The sequence below is a fragment of the Scleropages formosus genome, chromosome 1, assembly GCF_900964775.1.
Source record: "Scleropages formosus chromosome 1, fSclFor1.1, whole genome shotgun sequence".
NCBI classification, from domain to species: domain Eukaryota; kingdom Metazoa; phylum Chordata; class Actinopteri; order Osteoglossiformes; family Osteoglossidae; genus Scleropages; species Scleropages formosus.
In genome coordinates, this window is record NC_041806.1 from 27,721,329 (window position 1) to 27,742,035 (window position 20,707).

Here is a 20,707-nt window from a genome sequence, read left to right on the forward strand (position 1 = left end):
CAGACACCCTCACCGTGCTCTAAACACCAGCATTAACTATGAGCTGTCTAACCAGGTGATGGCCCTGCGCTGCTCCTGCTGCTGGCTGCAGCTTCCTGGGACTTGCTGGGCTCTCTCTCCACACTCCCCAGAGACTGCGCTAATTATGGCACGGCTGTGTGCTGCTTCGGGCATCATTTCCTGTCGATAATGCAGGTATCCGTCTTGACACCGAGAGAGGATTGCGGAGCCTGTGGATGTACTAGTGGCATAATTAATTGGCAAAAATTAACATCATGTTTATTATTATTATTATTATTATTATTATTATTATTATTATTGCTACTTTTGTTGTTGTCGTTGTTCTTTTTCCTCTTCCTTTTATTATTACTTGTATTTGTCAATTTAAAATGGACACCCTATAAAGATGTCTTTTATATGAGATTTAAACAGTCTATGAAATTCAGCGTAGATGAGGATTATTAATTTATTCAACTTTTTAGCATAGGAATGTTAACTTCCAACATATCCACCGTTGTTTTGTATATTGCGTCACACAAAGCACTTCAGAATAGTGTATGGTTTATTGGCTTGAAAATAAATTAGAATCAATTAATTAGTAACAATTTTATTTAAACATTCTACATGTATACGTATGTATTTATATTTACACATATAAATATACTTGATGGCTACATGAGTACAACATTGCTTTTTTTTTTCTTTTCTGTGCCAATGTCAACCATGTGATCTAAAAAAGACAAAATAATAAACATAACAATTATATATATATTTTCTTAGTAAAAAAAATTGTAGGAAGGTGATCAGGAATCGTCTATTTTGAGTTTTATGCACCTACTTGTGCGAGGAAACAAACTAAGTTTACTTAAGAATCACACGTCTCCAACTGTGTCTCCCTTTCTCCTAATGTAATGTACAGATTGTATTTTCTCTGTGATGTTCACCGCTTTGGAGGAAAGCATCTGCTAAATGAATAAATGTAAATGCAAAATACAGTTATATAGATAACCTTAAACTCGATGGTTTTTGGATATAAGTATCAATAAACGTATTTTTTAAATTAAAATCGATATGACGGTCTGTATTTGCGTCACAGAAACACAGTGAAGAAAAGCTCCTTTTGCTCTCATGTGCACATTAATCGCTGCTGCTCCCACTCACTGAAGGTGCCAGGGCAGCATTAAGATGTGCTGAGACACCAGGAGGTTTGCTGAAGGGCCACCCCCGACTTCCATGTGCATCTCAGGTGCAATAACACAGGGATCAGGGCTATTTTTGAAGGTGTGACCGCTTCTTGTGTTGTCATTAGCACCTGTCTCCTCGGGCCAGTCCACATGTCCACCGCAGGGTTCGAGGAGGATGACACCCAACGTCTAGGCTGCCTCTAGCGCGAAAGTCGATCTAAAGGATGATCGCAGCACCTGTGAGCACTTCGTGTTAGAAGGTGCGAAGAAAGCAGTGCAACAAGGTTCCATCTTTGAAGCACCTTGGGAGACGATGAGCAGGATGAAGAAACGCTTTGGCGCAGACAGTAAATATGTTACTCGTTGTGCGTAAGTGTGATGTTCGGGAGATATGAATCTACGGGACTGGATCTGCGGTCCTTTCTGGCCTCGTCTTGCCTTGACCACACAATGTGTGTGTGTGTGTGTGTGTGTGTGTGTGTGTGTGTGTGTGTGTGTGTGCTTCTCCCTAAGAGATGAGCACACTTTATTAATGAGCCGGTAGAGGACATAGCTTAATTACAATTAATTGCAGCCGCCCACGACATGAACATTGAAGCGGACGAAGCTTCTCGGCGGGGAGGTTCTCTCCTGCAGGCTGCTGCCAGTGTCCTGGATATGTCATATCTCAATCTTTAAAAGTATGCAACAAATCATGGTCATTGTGACTGAAAAAATGATATTCATAACCAAGGGTTCAGATGACCATTCAGTGCATTATTTTTACTGTATCTTTTTCCCAAAGGAAACAGTAGACATAACGCTGACAAACATCTTTACCCTCAGATTGGAATGACCCCCTTCAGAATTTATAGAAAATAATAAAACGTGATTCTGGTTACGGTGTTTGATGTTAGAGTGTCGGTTCACATTCTAATTCCATACAGACATCCCGAACAGTAGCCGAGGGGGTGAGAACGTGCCGACTGGTTGTGCTCATCTCACCGCAAACACTATTTAATTTATGAGTATATTTTCTTGTGTGGTACAGGTAAAAACAACGGGGGGGGAGGGGGTTAATTTACTGGATGAGGATTTCCTCTTCGGTAAGGGTTCACAATGTATGTTGGTGCCTGATCCTCGAATAAACGCAATGATTGGCACACAGCACCTTCAGCACCGTGCTAATGTCCTCCGTGCGAAACGAACATCCCCATCGCCGGCACCTGGACCCGCTCTTGGTTTCCTTGTCATTTTATTATTGATATACTCTTTGGAGGAAACCGATTGTGTTCTGTCACTTCTGTCTGTCTGGCACGGCCATAACGGCTGCCTTCTGCGAACTGAACAGGAAGGTTTCGTGACCACGGTCATCCTGTGGGTGTCATAGGTGGTTAAATGTTCTGTTTGCCTGCTCTGATAAAGACACACACACACACACACAGGCACAGACACACACTGCTCGCCCCACCCCCATGTTCCCTCATGGGCGCTCGTGACATCAGGTTGCCGGGCAACCGTGCGAGGGAAACAGAATCCCGTTTTGCGTAGAAGGGAGACCCCGTCCCGTTGGCCCTTGCATGCATCCATTTTCGGAGGTGCTTCCCCACCCCCAACCTACCAGTCACGCAGACGATCTCTGTCGCTACTGTGCGCTGCACACATCCTCTGCAGTTTTTTGGAATCGCAGTAACCGAAGATGATGGCTGAACAGCTGAAATAAATATACAGAAATAAATTTCACCGAGGAGGCTGGCAAGAAAGCCGAGAACCATCGGGGAAAGAAGAGAGCAATGTTGACACAAGGACGTGTCATGTTTTACACAGGTGTCTTTATCCAAACACCCAAACCCCCTGGTTGGGCTCTGTAGGGCCAACAGTAATCCTGGTATCTGAGGACACATAATTTGTGACAAAAGCAGTGCCAGGCTCTCACCGCGTAGCTTTTATGAAGTCAGCATGTCTGATTATATATGAAATTGCAAGAAAAAAATAAATCTTTATTGACTGGCTGTCCAGTGAGGTTCAGTGGTGAACTTTAGGAGCAGCTGGTGGATACAAGCATTGCCTTGCAACTGAAGGAGTCGGGTTTGAAACCTTCTGCCTGTACCCTTGAACAATTACTTACCTTGAACTGCTATAGTAAAAATTACCCTGCTCTGTAAATGTATAAATCATTGTAAAAAAAGCTGAATTTACGAGCTTGATATCATAAGTGGCTGTGGAGAAAAGTGAGCGGCATGAATAGCTAATAATAACTGTGACAGGGTAGATCCCTACTGATAGATCAATGTCTTTCAATGAAAGGTCAGTAAATTCATAAGGTTCGAGTGAGAGGGGCTCAGCTTTTCACAGGATTCAAGCCACTGCAGACTGAATAGATTTACTAGCGTGTAAACACCCAAGGCTTTGATATGATGATACATGGATCTGTAGATTTGATTAATATCTTAAAAATTGTAATCGCATGGCATTGTACATAATAATTCCTAACAAGAGTGCCTTGCTTGGCTACATTAATTTTTAACATATGCAAGAATTACTCTTATTTCATTTATCTATTCTCATTCTTCACAAGGAATTTTTTTTTAGGAAAAGGAACTTGCAAAAATTTTGTGATTCTTGCATACTGCCGTTTTAAATTATGTGAAGCCCTTGCATCCCCCAGTTTTACCACAAAATCGTTATTTAATGAGAATCAGTGTTTGTCATGTGACATAATAGGTGTGTAATGGTCAATTCCATATGTTTCTTTAGAGGAAATCATGTGTTTAGTTGATACAGGGAAGAAAAAATAAGTGAAGCCTAAGCTGAACTGGTTAGGAAAATGGAATCAGGTGTATAAATCATAATCATTTATTAATTGTATGTTTGTTTTAAGATTTTGATTTTATTCAACAATAATGGTCATCCCTATAGGGGCCACATAGTTTCGTGCAGCTCTGTATATTAAAATATGCCAAATGTCAGAGAAAATTCTTGATACAATTCTCTCCAGTTCACAGGGACCTGGATGAATGACAGGTATAAATTCAGGATTCAGTGAATAAGTCTGTCCCGTACAAAAGGGATGCGTTTCAAAAAATACTATACTCTGTATGTGTTTAAAAAAAGAAGTAAAAGAGGAGCTGACAAATCTGGAAAAAGGGTGTTTTATTCCCGAGGAAATATTAGCCTTGAAGAAGTGTGCTGAAAAGCAGAGCAGACATCCATGACTCACCGCAGATGTGTGAGATGAAACTGGGTCACGCTCAAGTTCTGCCGTCTGAGATACATAACCGGCTCCGTCTCCACACAAGGAGAGCTGATGTTACACTGGGACCCATTGCCCTTTTTCACTCCAATGACGTAGAAATGTTAAAAAAAGAAGGAAATATAACATGTTTATTCGCACCTCTCTCCACTCATTCAGGACACCAGGACACTGTTTTTTTTTTTTTTTTTTTAAACGTTTTTCCAGAAGTGACAGCAGGTTATGAATATGGAGTGTTTTTTAACCAATACCTTTACTGTCCTTTGTCACTTTGAAAGGCAACCAGTTTTAATAGTTAATGTGATTTTATATTTTATACACTTTAGTATTTGAGATTTTTGGAGGAAAACATTTTCAATTAAAACAGAAATCATATTTTTCTGTTGAGTAACATTTATAAATTGTGAGCACAGCTGAACTGTGTGTAACATTTCCTGATTCATACCATGGTAAACAGTCGATTTTTCAGTTCTCAGAAGGGTACCTTTGGGCAAGGTGCTCACCCAGACAGCAACCAAATGGCGTGTTGCGGAAATGAAAGGAATGTTCCAGCACCTCTTTTGATAAAAATGTTGCCTAATAAACTAATGGAAATGGTGAAGAATTGCCAATAATGAAATGATCAGACAGCACTATGTAGAATTCCATCTCTCCACAGCTGAAGAACATGTGAAAGTGTGTTTTCTAAAGATCAGGTCCTACGATTAGTAAAGGCAAAAAGCGTCCCAATCAAAAAAGCAGTCCCAATTCACTAAACACGTGCGCGAACTTTACCACGTTTTAGTGGTCAGCGCTACTCCTGGGTGGACAGGGTTGCTCTCCTTGTGCGAGGTGCTGTCCCAAGCACTGCTCATCTGACTATCAGTTTCCCATTCAGGCCTTCTTAATGTTGTTTCTCTTTCAAAACGGAACTCAATGCTGCTGGTTGCACACTTCATTGACCCGACATCAATGTGATCAAATTCACAGCGGAAGGAAATACATTGATTTTTGCATGGAGTGCGAATAGCAGCAGTGCCAGCCGGGCGGATCTCCTGCCGGAGCACTTCCTCGATACAGCATAGCACAGCAAGGAGTGAGTTCTTGCCTAGAGGAGCAGAAAATGCCTTCAGTTTTGGACATGAGAACTCGTGACTAGAAGAGTCAAGGCTACAACAGAACGATGAGCTTATTTCAGTGTTAAAAGGCACGTTACAGACTGTATTAAACAGTAATCTGTAGCAACCCAGGTACCCAATGAAATAAAATGACTTTTTCAAGACTTGAGACAACTATTGATCTGTTTGTCAAACATCTATCCTCTTTGTACCAGGGACTGGCAAAAGTAGTGTATCCTCGACAGATCAGCAATAAAATCTTCATTCATTTCTCTTTGTTTATGCATCATACGCCTTTACTTTTGCTTCCCATCGTCCTAATACAGTTATGGGGACAGATACCGCTGCGACCGAAAAGGTGACACTGTAGAAAAGGACTTTTTTAGGGTTTAATTATTGTAAGGCTGTTAGGTTAGGGACATTATATTATTATAAGATTGTCGTGCAAAGTCCCAGTCAACTAAAGGTAACCTTCATATAACCTTCACACTTTCTCTCCTTCTTTTGTGCCTATGCAGAGAGCAGCTGGACATCGTTTTTTACAAATAGGCTGGGCATTATAGTTGCAGCAACAGGAACTGACAGCTTGCGTGAGCCTGCTTGAGTCCAAGAGCTCATCACTGAGGCCTCCTCTCAGACATCTCTTCCCTTGTGCTATTCACAGGAACGACCTGGAATGACGGTAACCTTTCAAGTTGTCACCATAAGCCACTGCCAGAGGTAATCGGTGCTCCACATCTTCATCCCTGGTACCCGCAGGCCCAACCAAAGTGGCCCGCAAAATGGGCGATGGGGGATGGGTGTGCCTCAGCCCAGCTGAGTTTACCCAGCTGCAGCAGTACAGTGAGTGTAAGTATAGCGAAGATCAATCCTGATCGCCCAACCGGCATCCAACACACGCTACAGAGTGGAGCCTCGGTCTGCAAGGGTTTTGCACTTTATTCACAATGTGAATACTGACACATCTCATTTAGTTAATCTGCTGCATTTCTCATTGATGGAATGACTCTGCATTCACCTGGAGGTTATTCTGAAACAACCATTTGTATTTTCTGTAATGTCTTTCCCAAAAATGTTGTCTGATGTTCTGTGACTTTTAATGGACACCAGTGCCTTCACCAATCGCTTTCCTGTACTAAGATCATCATCGCTGGCTGTCTATAGTCTCTCGCCTAATTTTAGTAGGGTAATCATCTATGATTACTGTGATTTAGAACATCACTAGTTGACCGCGATCCCTTATCTGAAATATATAGATGTCAATTGGTTTACTGCTAAATTAACATAATTTTCATAAATAAATACCATCTTTTATGGACTGAAGTGTAATAATGATATAAATTACAACCCAGTAGATGTTTACCATTTATTTAGTTCTTATTTAGTGTATTAGTAAAGGACTAAATAAAACGAATATTGAGCATATGTTGGTGCTACAGTCCACTGCCGTAATGAAGTGTTACTATACAGTAATAAAATCACCACTACAAAAAGTATTTTTTATTCTTATTATTATTACTTTTATTACATTAGCTTTAATAGAAACAACTAGACAGCAGGATGTAACAATTATCAAAAAATCCCAGTAATACCACCACTATGAGGCTCAAAGGAGAATTCGGGAGGAAAGTGTGTGTCATTATACAAGCTGTTCATCACACAATTGTAAGGCACGTTGCCACACATTTACACAAATGGTCTAATGCAGCAAAAGATTAAAACATTGAATTTTTCTGAGTAAACTCTCTGAAACGTGCTATTTATTGCAATTCTACAGTATTTTGTATATGTTATTAGTGCAAATTTCAAAGGAAAAGCTGTGTTGCCAAATAACAGTTCGCTGCTACAGCATTTTAATTGGGTTTTGATAGATTTTTTCCTTTCATTTCTTTTTATTATAATTGGAATTAAAATGTCAAAGAGAAATGTAAACCATGCCATTATGCGTGTTCCTCGATAACAGTGAGTTTTACACGTTGCTCTGCTCAGTGGAACATTTAGACGCATATTTCCTGTGTAATTTATTGAAGGCCACAGCTAAAAATACCTCACTCTTTTGTTCTTCTTTACAAAAATATTGTTGTTTCACTTGAGCCTTCAGTATGATCACTTTTTTTTTTCTCCTCCACTGTGCTTTTGAAAGGCTGAAACCATTTGAACCACACAGCAGTGTTACAAAATAAATCCATACGCTGAGCTTTCCAATCCATTTCACCAACTTTCAGAGCTGAAATAATAGAAGTTTTCACGTTACTTAACCGTTCACCTTTAAGAATATTAAGCAACCCCAAAGTTGTCGTCTGTGACAGCTGTGACCTCAGAGTTTAAAGTAGTGCTGACATACCAGGGACAGCTGTTAACACACTGGTTAGAACTGCTTCCTTTAGACCTAAAGGTTGTAGGTTTGATCCCCATCTCTGGCTCTAGTACTCTTAAGTAAAGTGCCTACCCTAAATTGCTCGAGTAAAATGACCCACCTGTATGAATGGGTAATTACCTTAACATTGTGAGTTGCTTTGGAGAGAAGTGTCAGCTAAATAAATGTAACACCAGCTGCCTTATTTATCTCTGCGAAGAGCTCGTTTCATGGGCTACCGAACCTTTCATGTTCATTATTCTTTATTTAGCTACCTCCTTTGTCCAAGGAAAATTTCCAGTACTCGATTTGAAGAGCACTATGCGTACGCCCCATACCGGTGTATACAGCAGAGCTTCACGCTCGTAACCCAAGCTTGCAGGGAAGAGGTGCCTTGTAGTAGATAGACAGCGGTGGAAACCGAAACCCAGCAGGCATATCTTCATGTTGCATCAGGCCACTTCACCCACTCCATGTCTCTGTGTGTGCTCACATCACACCACACACCAGCTGTCAGGACGCTGGGCTCCAGCTACGCTACTCAAATAAAGGGATGGAAAACCGAGGGGTTTGTCACCCTGGTTTGTCAAGTAGGACTGAGACGTGGCCCAGATACAGCAGTCCACACTGCTGCCAAACAGAGAACCGGCCCCATCGCTGTTCTGTTTGCTCTTAAGCTCTCTTCTCCTTCCCTCAGACTCAACGAAGAAGCTGAAAGATGTGCTGGATGAGTTTCACGGCGATGGAATCCTTGCCAAGTACAACCCTGAGCAGGTACAAAGCCCAAGGCGTTATTGAGCTTAGTGTATGAACCTCGTAGGTACAACAGCAGGTTCAGCGATGCCATAGTACGCAATACTCTTTCACTGCACTCTCACTAAAAGGCTGAGTCATGTCCCCATTTCAGCTCTGGGTGACCGAACATTTGGCCCCATCTTTTCTAGTCTGGGAGGTGGTGACATCACAGGTCACCGGGTGAGGGTGTTCTTTCTGATGTGATGTTGAGCCATTCCCTTGGTGTTCAACTAACGTGAGTAACAAGGTGGGTTGCGGTCCGTGCCCTGGGACGCAACCCGAGCCCACGTTGCCTGGAGTATTTCCGCTGACGCCAACGGCAGATCGAACCTGGCGCCAAGAGCGTCCGCCTGCCTCCTTCACCCATGAATCATACCAAAGCCTTAATTCGCCTTTGGGGACGACCCACTGCATCTCTTTAAGGCTGATGTCATGGTCAGACACCATTTATATGTCACAAGTCACTGAGTCACACACTGTCGACCAACAGAATTTGGAATTCCCAGTAGAATCTGCTCATTGGTCAAACTGATATAACTGGTTTTATACCATATGTACAGTATATTTGATGGGACACTTTTCCATACCTTAGGGTTTGTAAATTCTGTTCAAAGCAGCTCTTGATGGAAGGCTGTTGAAATGAGGGGGCTGGGGACAATTCTGAGGGGGGGCTTTTCAAAAGAGTAGTGGAAACTGAGAGCGTTGCGTGGGCCACCCACTTCCTGCTTCGGCGTGCGGGGTACGCTAGATGCTCAGGAAGGAAATGACTTTGTTGGACATCCACTTCAACCCTCTGAAAAGTATCTTCTTCTCTAATCCGTCTGGGAAGGGACTGCACTTGGGCTTTGAAGCAGTTTCACACATCTGTCCAGGTAGAAGGGGTGGAGGCAACACCTTGTGCCAGGTCCTCGTTGGCCCCAACGAGGCGGATGGCGGATTTCAGCAAATCCCTCACATCATTCTGCAGCAAGTTACCATCTTCTTCTCGCATTTTTTTAAAGAATTTAAGGGGCTCACTGAAAACGTCACACTTCGAATCCAAATGCCAAGAGCCCAAGTCTAAAAAAAACATGAAAGGAATGTCACAAGTCCCGTAGGAGACGGACCGTGACGTTCAGACCCGCTGCTCATGTTGAGTGTTGCAAGGCCCAGCGATTTTGCTAAAAAAGGTAGACTAGATAACCAGAGCATTAGAGACACCAGCAGCAGAGCGAAGGGGAAACAAGAGCTGTATTTAAACTCTATTTTTAACGTGCTCTTCAAGAGTGCACATGCAAACACGCTCGATGAGCCATGTAACCACGAAGTGGTGGTGGAAAATGGTAATTCCTTGTGCAGGGATATTTCACACATGGTATGAAACGGTAAGATTTCCCAAATAAGGAAAAAACATCTGATATTTTTTATGTTCTATCGTTTTTCTCTGAACGTAAAAGAGCAAGACGATCGTTAACTGAAGAACTTGAGCAAATTTGAAATAACCAGCTTTTGTACTGTAATTCATTTTAAGCGACACACTGATGGAAGAAGGAGGAGAGGAAACGTGTGTTGAAACACCAGGTGTTTTGGAAGAAGGCAAGAAGCACCAGTAAAAGATGTGTTTTCCGGACATTATTTTATTTATGCACTGACGATGTTCTCTGAATAAACTGAAAAGTATTTCTTGATATATTATACATTTTTGACAGCATGTTTCCAAACGCTGTTGCAGCGCAGTTGCTGTCAGTGTTTTGGATTCGAGACACTTTCTTGTACTAGTGCAGTGAGCTTAGACTCAACAAGCAGCTCATTTGAATGCCTTCTCTCTTCCCCCCCGACCCCTCACGGACAAACAGAAGCAAGATGTTCTCAACCAAGTAAGCGACTGCTGTGCGCCGCTGCCTGAGTTGTCGAATGCTCCCTCCAGACTGCATGTTCATACGTGGCGTTGTGATTCTCACTCTCATTCCAGGACATTTTTTTTCCCCTCTCCCTCATTGTGGGTTCACTCCACCGCCACTCCGGGCCTGTGCCTCGGTGTCTCGCTCCCAGCCGGCCTGCCGCTGCAGCATCACAGAAATGCCGCTTGCAGAACCTTCATCCACTGTCACGACCACTTGACATTCAGCAGGATTTGGCCTTTTCAGAGTTGGTGTTCACCCACAAACCACTGCCTTCCGGGATGATATGAGTGTCCTCAGAAGGCATTTAGTAGAGCCGGTCATTTGGCGCGCACCGCTGGGGAAGAGGTCTGGGGCCCTTGTTCGCCCATTGTAAAAAATAGATCTCATCACGTTTGATAATTCAGCTCACACTTTTCTCCAAAGCATCTCATAACCATTTCCATACCTGGGTAATTTTAATGGGACCACTTTGGGTAAGTACCTTGCACAAGGGTACTAGAGCCCTAAACTGAGCAGCACGGTGGCACAGCGCTGCTGTCTCACAGAGCCTGGGTGGTGTGCATGTACGTAGGTTCAATCCCTGCTCAGTCTGTGTGGAGTTTGCATGTTCTCCCTGTATCTGTGTGGGTTTCCTCTGGGTGCTCTGGTCTCCTCCCACAGTCTAAAGACATGCTGTTCAGGTTTACCCATAGCGTGTGAGTGACAGAGAAAGTGTGTTCCACTGATGTATGAATGAGGGAGCCATTGTAAGTAGTGTATCTAGCAGTGTAAGTCACCTTGGTGAATAAGGTGTGTAGGCTGATACCACTACATAGAGTTTATTGGAAGTTGCTTTGGAGAAAAGTGTCTGCTAAATAAACAAATGTAAATCAGACTCCAACCAGCAACCTTTGGATACAAAGGCAGCAGCTGTGACCACTACATTACCAGTTGCCCTGTAGGCTCCAGTTTTAGTCCACAGTTAGTTGATAGGTCCCTGCAGTCATTGAAACATTCATACAACAGAGCGGTGTAAAACACACACACACATACACACACAGTGTGGACTCACCAATCCCACAGAACTCCGATGTTTTTGGATGGAAACCAAAGCCTCCAGAGGAAGTCCACGCAGACACAGGAAGAACATGCAAACTCACACAGCCAGAGCCAAATTTGTCCCCACATCCAAATGCACAGTCCAGGAGCTGATGGACACTACCATCGTCCACTGCACCATTGCGTTGCTCTTTCTGCCGAGAAAGCGACTAAACCTCATCGTGTGTATTTCTCATGTTTCTTCTCTGACAAATGAGACATGTCTCTGGTTAAATATTTAGAGAAGCACACAAGAGCATGTAAGGTTTTACTGCAGTTTAAAAAAAAAAAATCCATAAAACATATATTCTAGGGAAAAAAAATTACTTTAATTCAATGAAAATCTATGGATTTTGGGGCTCTCTGTGAATGGAAATGGAATCCGCCTGCGTCATAGATTGTACATTTTTGTACATTATTTATATTATTTTCCTAATGCTCTACACAGCAGAGCTCTTTACCCCCAGAAAGTATTTTGCTGGAAACTTTAAGGTGAAATACAAAGCCAGACCCCCCGGAGATGTTTTTTAAATTGAATTTAATTTTATTTAATTTTTGTTTTGCAAATGAATTTTTATAGTATTTAATTTGATACAATTTTTTGTGATGTGGATGTGGAAGCTTGGGGCGTCTACCTCAGTTATTGGCTCCGGCGCCTTCCAGACATGGGACCAAGCACACCACAGTCAGGACGGCGCTGTGGGGAACACGGGCACAGGGTGGGTTTGTTGCTGAGAGTTGCAATGGCACTCACTTCCCCGATCTCTCTCCCGCAGCCCATTGACTACGAGGGCTTCCAGCTGTTCATGAGGACATACCTGGAAAACAATATCCCTGAGGAGCTCTGTCTTCACCTCTTTACTTCCTTCAAGAGCAAGACAGGGCAGGATTCACCTGTAGCTACCCGAGTAAACACGGGGCTGCTGGGTAAGCATCCCCCCCCCGTCCGCATCCTCGCCCCCTGACTCCACCCCACCCATTGCACTGGCCAACTTGGCCTGGACTGGCTGAACCCCCAGCAGAGTCGCCTTTTTTCCTTCTGTGCTCTGCATCTTTATCAAAGAAACGTTTTCACCTTTTGCTACTGGACACTCCTACAAAATGATGAAGTGAGAAAATGTCTCAGCTTCCCTGATGTATTTGTCTTCATGATGGCCTCAGTGGACTCCCCAGGGTTGTGTGGGTCATGTACTACAGAAATCACACATTCCTTGAGCAGATATACGCGTCCACAGAGTCCCTGCTTCCATGTGCTCAAACTAAGTGCCATCTAAAGTGATCCCTGTGTGCTGTGGACACAGCTCCGTCCATCCAGTCTTTATAAGCAGGACTCTGGAAGTGGACTATGAGCTCCATGTGTGTCTTGCTAGTGCTGTTTAGGGGTGCAGGTTGCCAACCACTCCCCGTAAAGTCACTACAGGGGTCAGAAGGTCTTTTCTCACCAAACATGCACCCATCTGACAACATGTAATACAGTAAGATAGCCTGTCCTTCCGCTTCGAGTACAGCTAGCCTGTTAGCCACATGCCAGCGTTTAAAAGAAAACCCTGTGAGAGAGAACTGCTGAACTTATTTGGCAAATAGCGCCTCTTGGTGTCTGCTTTCTGCACTGCAGACCTAATTTATTGCCCACACTTAAATTATGGGGGTTTCGGGAGGGGGCATTTTCCAGTTAGTGTGCACTTCACCACTTATTACTGCTTCTGCCGGGACAGAAAGGTTTATGGCAGCAGCTTTCCACGGAGAGCACATTAACAAGTGAAAAGTGCTCCTAACTGGGAGCTGATGGACGTTTCTGTTGTTGTGCGAGTGCTTGAATTTCCAAAAGGGTTTTTATTCCTTTGTAACCTAATAGACCGTAACAGTTCCAGTTAATTTCCCCATGGCAAACTCTATCTATCTATCTATCTATCTATCTATCTATCTATCTATCTATCTATCTGTTTACTTATATATTTATTCTCAATTACTCACAAGCATTTTTCTGCCTTCACATCGCACTCTTTAAGTAGTTTCTCCTGTTTTAAATTCAAACTGTAAATTACAGAAAATGAGGGGCCACTGCTGGCTCAGTCATTATCCCAAATTCCATCTTTTGTTCTTTTTTTTTCTTTTTTTCTGGGTGATTGGAGTGCTTTTTGGTATTCGGGCTCGGGAAACTTTTCCTCTCTTCCTCTGTCCCCCCCCCGACTGCAGAAACCAAATCAGTTGATGCTGGAATCTCCATTCAGACAGAAGTCGCCTGTGCTCCTGTTACAGGTACCATGTTTCAGTACCTTGGCATCCTTCTTACACTTGTCACACACTGCGGCTGGGGTCTTACACTGTTTTCCACATCCATCCAGTCTTACCACCTGCTGTTTCGGTCCCCTGGGCCTGGTGCAGTGCATTGTATTCACACCCAATTTAGTGTGAGTGTGTCCACAGGGGCAGCTGGTAGCGTATTGGTCAGAGTTGGTGTCTTTGGACCCAAAGACTGCAGGTTTGAATCATATCTCCAGCTGTAGTACCAGGGAGCAAGGAACTTACTCTCAACTGACCCAGTAAAAAACAAAATTACGCAGCTGAATAAATGGGTAAATAACTGTAGGTAGGTTTAGAGGGTAAGTTGCTTTGGAGGAAAGTCAGTGTGAGGAGTTATATATATATGATTGAGGCTGGAATTCTACTGATCCTCTTCACTGTTAGTTGCTTATATGTGCAGATTCTGCATGGAAACTGGTTATTCAGAGCAATTCCATCTAAAAGGCACCAGTTACCTTTCCACAACAGCAGTTTCCTTGTGCTGATTCTTTCTAGAGCAAACCTCAGCAGCTCTCACTTGCATTTGTTCGCTTTACTGGCACTTTCTTCCAAAAGCAGCTCACACTTTACATGTACACCGTAAATCTGGGTAACTTTTACTGCATATTTTACGGGAGGTACCTTGCTCAGGGGCACTATAGTAGTAGGTGGGATGCAAACTTGCAACCATTGCATCTGAAGGTAGCAGCTGTAACCACTACGCCATCTGCTGGCTTATGTGCCTGCAAACCATCTCCACTGATTTCAAGTTAGGGTTAGGGTTAAGGTTACATAATAGAATCTGAAATTGTGTCTAAAGAGGTCTTCAATCCCAGCATAGGTCAAAACTGGTGGAAGAGGAGGAATCAGGACCACAGAGTGGGCAGTTGTCTCAATTAGAGGATGTGGGTGGTAGAGCTGCTTTAATGCCTCCACTTAATTTGGTGCAAGTGTGTTTGCCTGTTCTGCTGGGGTCTGGTCATATATAACAATTATATACTAATGTGACATATAAACAATCTAATCTGGGTGTTTGGTAAAGAATAAAGTTGTGAACACGTTGTCAAACATGATGACATTAAATTCCAGCCAACTCAGTTTTGTTACTGCTAAATTGATATTACAGCTCCTATATTTTAGGAAAAGTGCACGTACACATGTCAGATTCTTCATGTGAAATTCTTAGTTGAGGCTTCCTGGAAAACTGTGTAAAGATGGCCTGAAAAAATACAGAAGACGTGTGTCTTATTTCTCTTTCGGGCTGCCGGGGACTTTTCCGCAGCGGGGCACAGCTGTGGAGATCAAGCGAGAGTTTCCCTAATACTCCAAGCTCCAGTCATAACGGACCAGGCCCCTAAGGACTGCAGTTTCACAGACTGTGCTCCACATTTTAGTGCTTCTTGTCCCTGCCTCGTCCTGACTTTCAAATGCTGGACAAACCTCTTCCCAGTTTTCCTGCATTCTTCGAGCTGATTCTGTTTTGCTTTTTTGTTCAGTGCCACAAACCCCCTTCTTTTTTTTTACAATACAATACAAGCTTTATTGTCACATCATCATCAACATAACATGTAGAGAAGAGTGAAAAATCTTGAGTGCAGCTCCAGAAAGTGCACTATTAAAAGTATGTCATAAGAAGAATAAAAAAAAATAAATAAATAAAAATAGATTAAAAATAAATAAATAAATAATTAAGAAAAATAGAGAAATAAAAAACAAAACAGAGAATACAGGGAAATAAAGCAGCGGATTTGAATTTTAGTCTTCGCCCTGCGTATTTAACAGTCTAATGGCCTGAGGAAAGAAACTGTCCCTTAGCCGACTTGTGCGGGCCCGGATGCTCCGGTGCCGTCTACCTGAGGGGAGTAGGTAGAACAGCCCGTGACTAGGGTGGCTGGGGTCGTTAATGATCCTTTGTGCCTTCCTCACACACCGCCTGTTGTAGATATCCTGGAGGGAGGGAAGCTCAACCCCCACAATGTGTCTGGCTGTCCTCACCACCCTCTGGAGAGACCTACGGTTGAGGCCAGTGCTGTTACCATACCAGGAGGTGATACAGCCAGTAATAGTGCTCTCCACTGCGCAGGTGTAGAAGGCTTTGAGGACGTTCTGGTTCATCCTCAACTTCCTCAGCCGTCTGAGGAAGAAGAGGCGCTGATGGGCCTTTTTCACCACTGCATTAGTGTGAGTGGTCCATGTGAGATCCTCAGTGATATGGACGCCGAGAAACTTAAAGCTGGTGACCCGCTCTACCGGTGACCCGCTGATGGTGATGGGGGTGTGTTCCCTCTCCTGCCTCCTGAAGTCCACGATGATCTCCTTGGTCTTGGTGGTGTTGAGTAAGAGGTGGTTCTCCTGACACCAATGTGTCAGAGTATGCACCTCCTCCCTGTAGGCCGCCTCATTCTCCATGACCCTGTGCCCCTGCTCTACAACCAACTGATGTCTCTCTCTCTCCTGATGTCTCTCCTTGACCCCCAACCCCCCGCCGAACCCCCCAGGGATCAATGGGAGGAGCATTCTAACTGCTGCAAGCTGTCATGTGCCCGAGCCGGGGGGCGCTGTGTCTACAGGCTCAGGGGCCACGACCTCCTCCTGCTCCTCACGCTCTTCCTCCCAGCGGTCGGGGACAGGGGGCCACACACCCAGGGGCTCTCAGCGCAAACCCCCAGGCGGTGGCGCAAATGCCCTGGCTGCTCCTCTTGCTGCCCATTCTGCAGGTGAGATCTATTAAGATGGCAAAACTAACAGAACGGGCTTTCCCGTACGCCTTGCTGCACAAAGAACCATCGAACCCTGGCCACCGAGTTCACCGAAATGATGTGCGCCACTTCTGAGCTCGTCTTTAAAAAGCTTTGTATTGCAACCTTTTAATGAGCTGCCTCTTTCTGTTCAAGCACTTCTCAAGCGTTTTTCTAATTTGACTGTCGAAGACCAAATATTCAATTTTGACACTACTATACCAGCAAAGCTGAAGAGTCTCCTAATCCTGCCTCCTGCGCTGATGCAGCCTTATTAATGGGCGCCTGGTGGCTTTCAGTGACATGATGGCACGACTCACAGACGATCTGCACCCAAGAGCAATAATGGTCTAGGAACTGGGACACCACACACCCTTCTAAATAAATTAAAAAGCAATTATTACATGTTATTTACTCACTGAGCAGTGACTTTAATTCTAGCGCACTTACAGATTTGTTAAAGCCTTGCAGTTTTTCGGGAGGAAAACATGTTATTGCTGGTACAGCAATCTCTCAAAATGAATCCGTTCCTAAAAACAGTTCTGGAAAAATAATACTGTGTATCCAACCCATCCAAAAACAATAATGTGCTCCAAAACCCCGAAACCAATTTTCCCAAATGTCACTAAAACACACTAAAACACCTATACGGTTGGTTCCCATCTTACAATGGTTCGACTTACGATTTTTTCCACTTTACAGCGGTGAACTGGTGATAGACATTCAGTTGAAACCATACTTCGAATTTTGAATTTTGATTTTTCTTTTCCGGGAAAGCGATATGCAGTGCTTATACTCTCTTATGATGCTGGGCAGCGGCAGCGATCCACATCTCCCAGTCTGTCACACAGAGGTGTGTATTAAGTGTATTAAATGCGTTTTCGACTTACGATGACTTCTGCGGAACATAACCCCGTCGTAAGTCGGGGATCACCTGAATAACTATGAACCAATGGTTTCACACAAACTGTCTGAAACCGCTTCTCCCAAGCGGGGTCGCAGTGAACCGGAGCCTGACTCGGCAACACAGGGTGCAGAGGAGGAGGGGACAGACACAGGACGGGACGCCAGTCCGTTGCAAGACACCCCAAGCAGGACTTGAAACCCAGACCTGCTAGAGAGCAGGCACGGGCCGAACTGCCATGCCACCGCACCCGCCTCCAATAGTTTCAGCCTGATGTAAAAGACTTCATGATTATCAAACACTTAATGAGGTGGTTAATGAGCATGTTTCTAGGCAGTATGTTTTAGAAATTAATGGTGTTTTCCAGTAGAGAACCAGTAGACCAGCATTACCAGTAGACAGCAACAAACATTCAATAATAAAATATTTTTAAAAAAAAGTAGGGAAAACCAGCTAAAATTAATAAGGTAATTTTATGAACTGAATGGTTAATGTAGTGACTGATTGGAAAGAACAGTTGATCACAGTCAGTTGTGTTGGTTGGAGGAGGGAGGAGACTTGGCAGTCATTCTTGCACTGCAGCTGATGGCACACTAGTGCCTACTACAGTACATTACTGCATTTCTGCTTTACTCGCATGATGCATAACTCTCAAATTTTTTTGGGCATGCTTTTGAATAAAATTTGTCTTTCTCATTTTTTTGTTCTGGAAATCAAAAAATGCGACCCAAAAACCAAGAACCATTATACCAAAATTTTAGATAAAGACAGTTTGTAAATCAAGGGATGTCTGTATTTCGTTCTTTAGCTGCAACTTTATCCAAAGCAACTTACAGTTTTTATGAACGCTGTATATACACCTACGTTTCCCCCGGAGCAGTTGAAGTTTTCTGCTCATGAGAACACTGTCAGGCCTTTGTCCATGTTCTTAACCATTCCTGATCTGCTGCTTTCTTCAGTGAACTGTCATCTCTTTTATTTCATGCCATAACAAGCAACTGATCCAAACCTTCTGATCGCCAGCTCAGCATTGTGAGCCAGGGCACCAGAGTTCAGTACTTTCACCATCCAGAGAAGTGAACAGTGTGGAAAAGCATCCAGCGCTGGGCAGGAGTCAGTCCCCACAGAAGGGAGCCTCTCTGTCCTCACCCCAGGTGGTCTTCCTGAAAGACATAGTGTGCTACCTATCCCTGCTGGAGAGGGGGACCCCAGAGGACAAACTGGAGTGTAAGTAATAGGTGGCGCTGTGGAGATATTCCTGAACATACAATGATGAGATACTCCTGAACATGCAATGAGGAGATACTCCTGAACGTCCTACACAATTTTCTAGCGTAATGATGACCACAATAATCTCAGTCCTTGCCCTCGTGTAGTACAATGTGTCAGATGATGTTCTTAAGACAGTTACAGGCTAGCAGCTCACAAACATTTTTAGCATCTCTCTTGCTGGATAAATTAAATACATTTATAACACTGAACTTCATAGTATAAGCCAAAGATACACCATACCTATTAGTACAAATTAATGCTCAAAATATTCTGTCAAAAGTGAGGGAAAGGATCTCAGTAAGAGAGCAGAAGATCAGGAGCAACCAGAGGAGCATCAGACCATGATTCATAGTGTTGTCTGGATTCATTTGTACTGGGGGGCAGATTGATACCTCCGTGGGGCTGTTAGAACCTGGACTAGATGTGCTCTGGTCTCAGCCCGGTGCTTGGCCTCATTAGCGGGGTCAACACTGACACACTCCTTCACACAGCTTCTCAAATCCACTTTCCCTGCGGAAGAGCTATATCTGCTCTCTGGTTTTGCTAATCGCTTCCAAACTACCGGAGCCTCTTGGACCCGCACGAGCTCCCCGCGGCTGTGCAAAGGATTTCTGGAAACCTCTGCTTTGCCACCACAGGTCCACAAATTCTGAATAATGGGGTCTTTCTTCTCTCGTTTTATACCAGTCATGTTTCGGCTGTACGACGCGGACGGCAATGGTGTGCTGGACAGCTCGGTAAGTCCCCCCGGCGTTTCATTAACATTCCAGGTCAATGTGTGACTTCAAGTGGAAATTTGTCTCATACCGGCTTTCCTCATAACTCTACAGCAGGATCGTTAGACCTCAGAAACTAGCAGAAACGTCCGGACCGTGGGAAACTATATGTTAACAACAGTGATAGTTGCCTTGATGTCATTTGTGGGCATAACGGAGCCTGGGTGCTGTCACATGTGACAGCTGCTGCTCTTGGGAGACTTTTAGCCCCCTCACCATCCAGGTTTGTCGATGGGGTGTCTAACCCCCGTCACCCTGTCTGCTCAGGAGCTGGACCGCATCATCAATCAGATGGTCCACGTTGCAGAATACCTGGAGTGGGACTGTACAGAGCTGCGGCCGGTGAGGACGCCACACCTGAGAAGCACTCCTTCCGCTTCTCTGTCTGTCTGCTTGCCTCACTGTGCCAACGGTTGCTGACACACACACACCATGCATGTCTAACCACATCCATAACACTGTCTCAGGGCTGCTTCTTCTCGCTTTTTCTGTTAAATAACCAGTTTTTTCTTTCTGTCACTTACATTGACATGTGTTATGCCTGTATCCCTGTTAACCCAAACCCTAACTTTAGGTGCTCTCTAACCCTTAGCCCTATCCCTGAACCCAGCATTAACCCAAATTCTATCCCTAACCCAAACCCTAACTTTAAGGCTCCTCTAACCTTACCCCAAACCCTAACCCCTACCCAAATTTTATCCCTACCCCTAGCACTATCCCTAACCCTAACCCAAATCCTAACTCTAACCCCTCATCCCTGCTTTCTGTTTCTAAGCAGCACATTACAGCTGGAATTTGACAGATCCAGGCAGTATGTTGGCTGGACTGGTGAAGCGCAGCAACCCACACCCATTTCATGGTGGCTGCCATATCCACTCTGCCTCAGCCAGATGGTCAAAGTTTTGGTGGGACCCAATGGCACATTTTGATTTGCCTCTCACTCACCAGATCCTGAAGGAAATGATGGAAGAGATTGACTATGACCGGGATGGGACAGTCACGCTAGAGGAGTGGATCAGAGGTGGCATGACCACCATCCCACTGCTGGTGCTGCTGGGCATGGAGACTGTGAGTTGAGCTCTGGCTTCAGCCAAACTTGTGCCAGTAACA

The 20,707-nt window shown here is 44.1% G+C and overlaps 1 protein-coding gene across 1 annotated transcript in view; it reads left to right on the plus strand.

Moving 5' to 3' along the window:
• The window catches only part of dgkg (diacylglycerol kinase, gamma), a 75,966-nt gene that overhangs the window by 13,419 nt on the left and 41,840 nt on the right, over positions 1 to 20,707 (plus strand). The window contains exons 2-11 of the mRNA XM_018739226.2: positions 6,178 to 6,362; positions 8,567 to 8,643; positions 10,500 to 10,520; positions 12,401 to 12,551; positions 13,821 to 13,883; positions 16,406 to 16,624; positions 18,573 to 18,776; positions 19,509 to 19,558; positions 19,865 to 19,939; positions 20,546 to 20,665. Of these exons, the coding sequence (XP_018594742.2) occupies positions 6,296 to 6,362; positions 8,567 to 8,643; positions 10,500 to 10,520; positions 12,401 to 12,551; positions 13,821 to 13,883; positions 16,406 to 16,624; positions 18,573 to 18,776; positions 19,509 to 19,558; positions 19,865 to 19,939; positions 20,546 to 20,665 (1,047 nt within the window). The 5' untranslated portion in view covers positions 6,178 to 6,295. The remainder of the gene's footprint in view (positions 1 to 6,177; positions 6,363 to 8,566; positions 8,644 to 10,499; positions 10,521 to 12,400; positions 12,552 to 13,820; positions 13,884 to 16,405; positions 16,625 to 18,572; positions 18,777 to 19,508; positions 19,559 to 19,864; positions 19,940 to 20,545; positions 20,666 to 20,707) is intronic.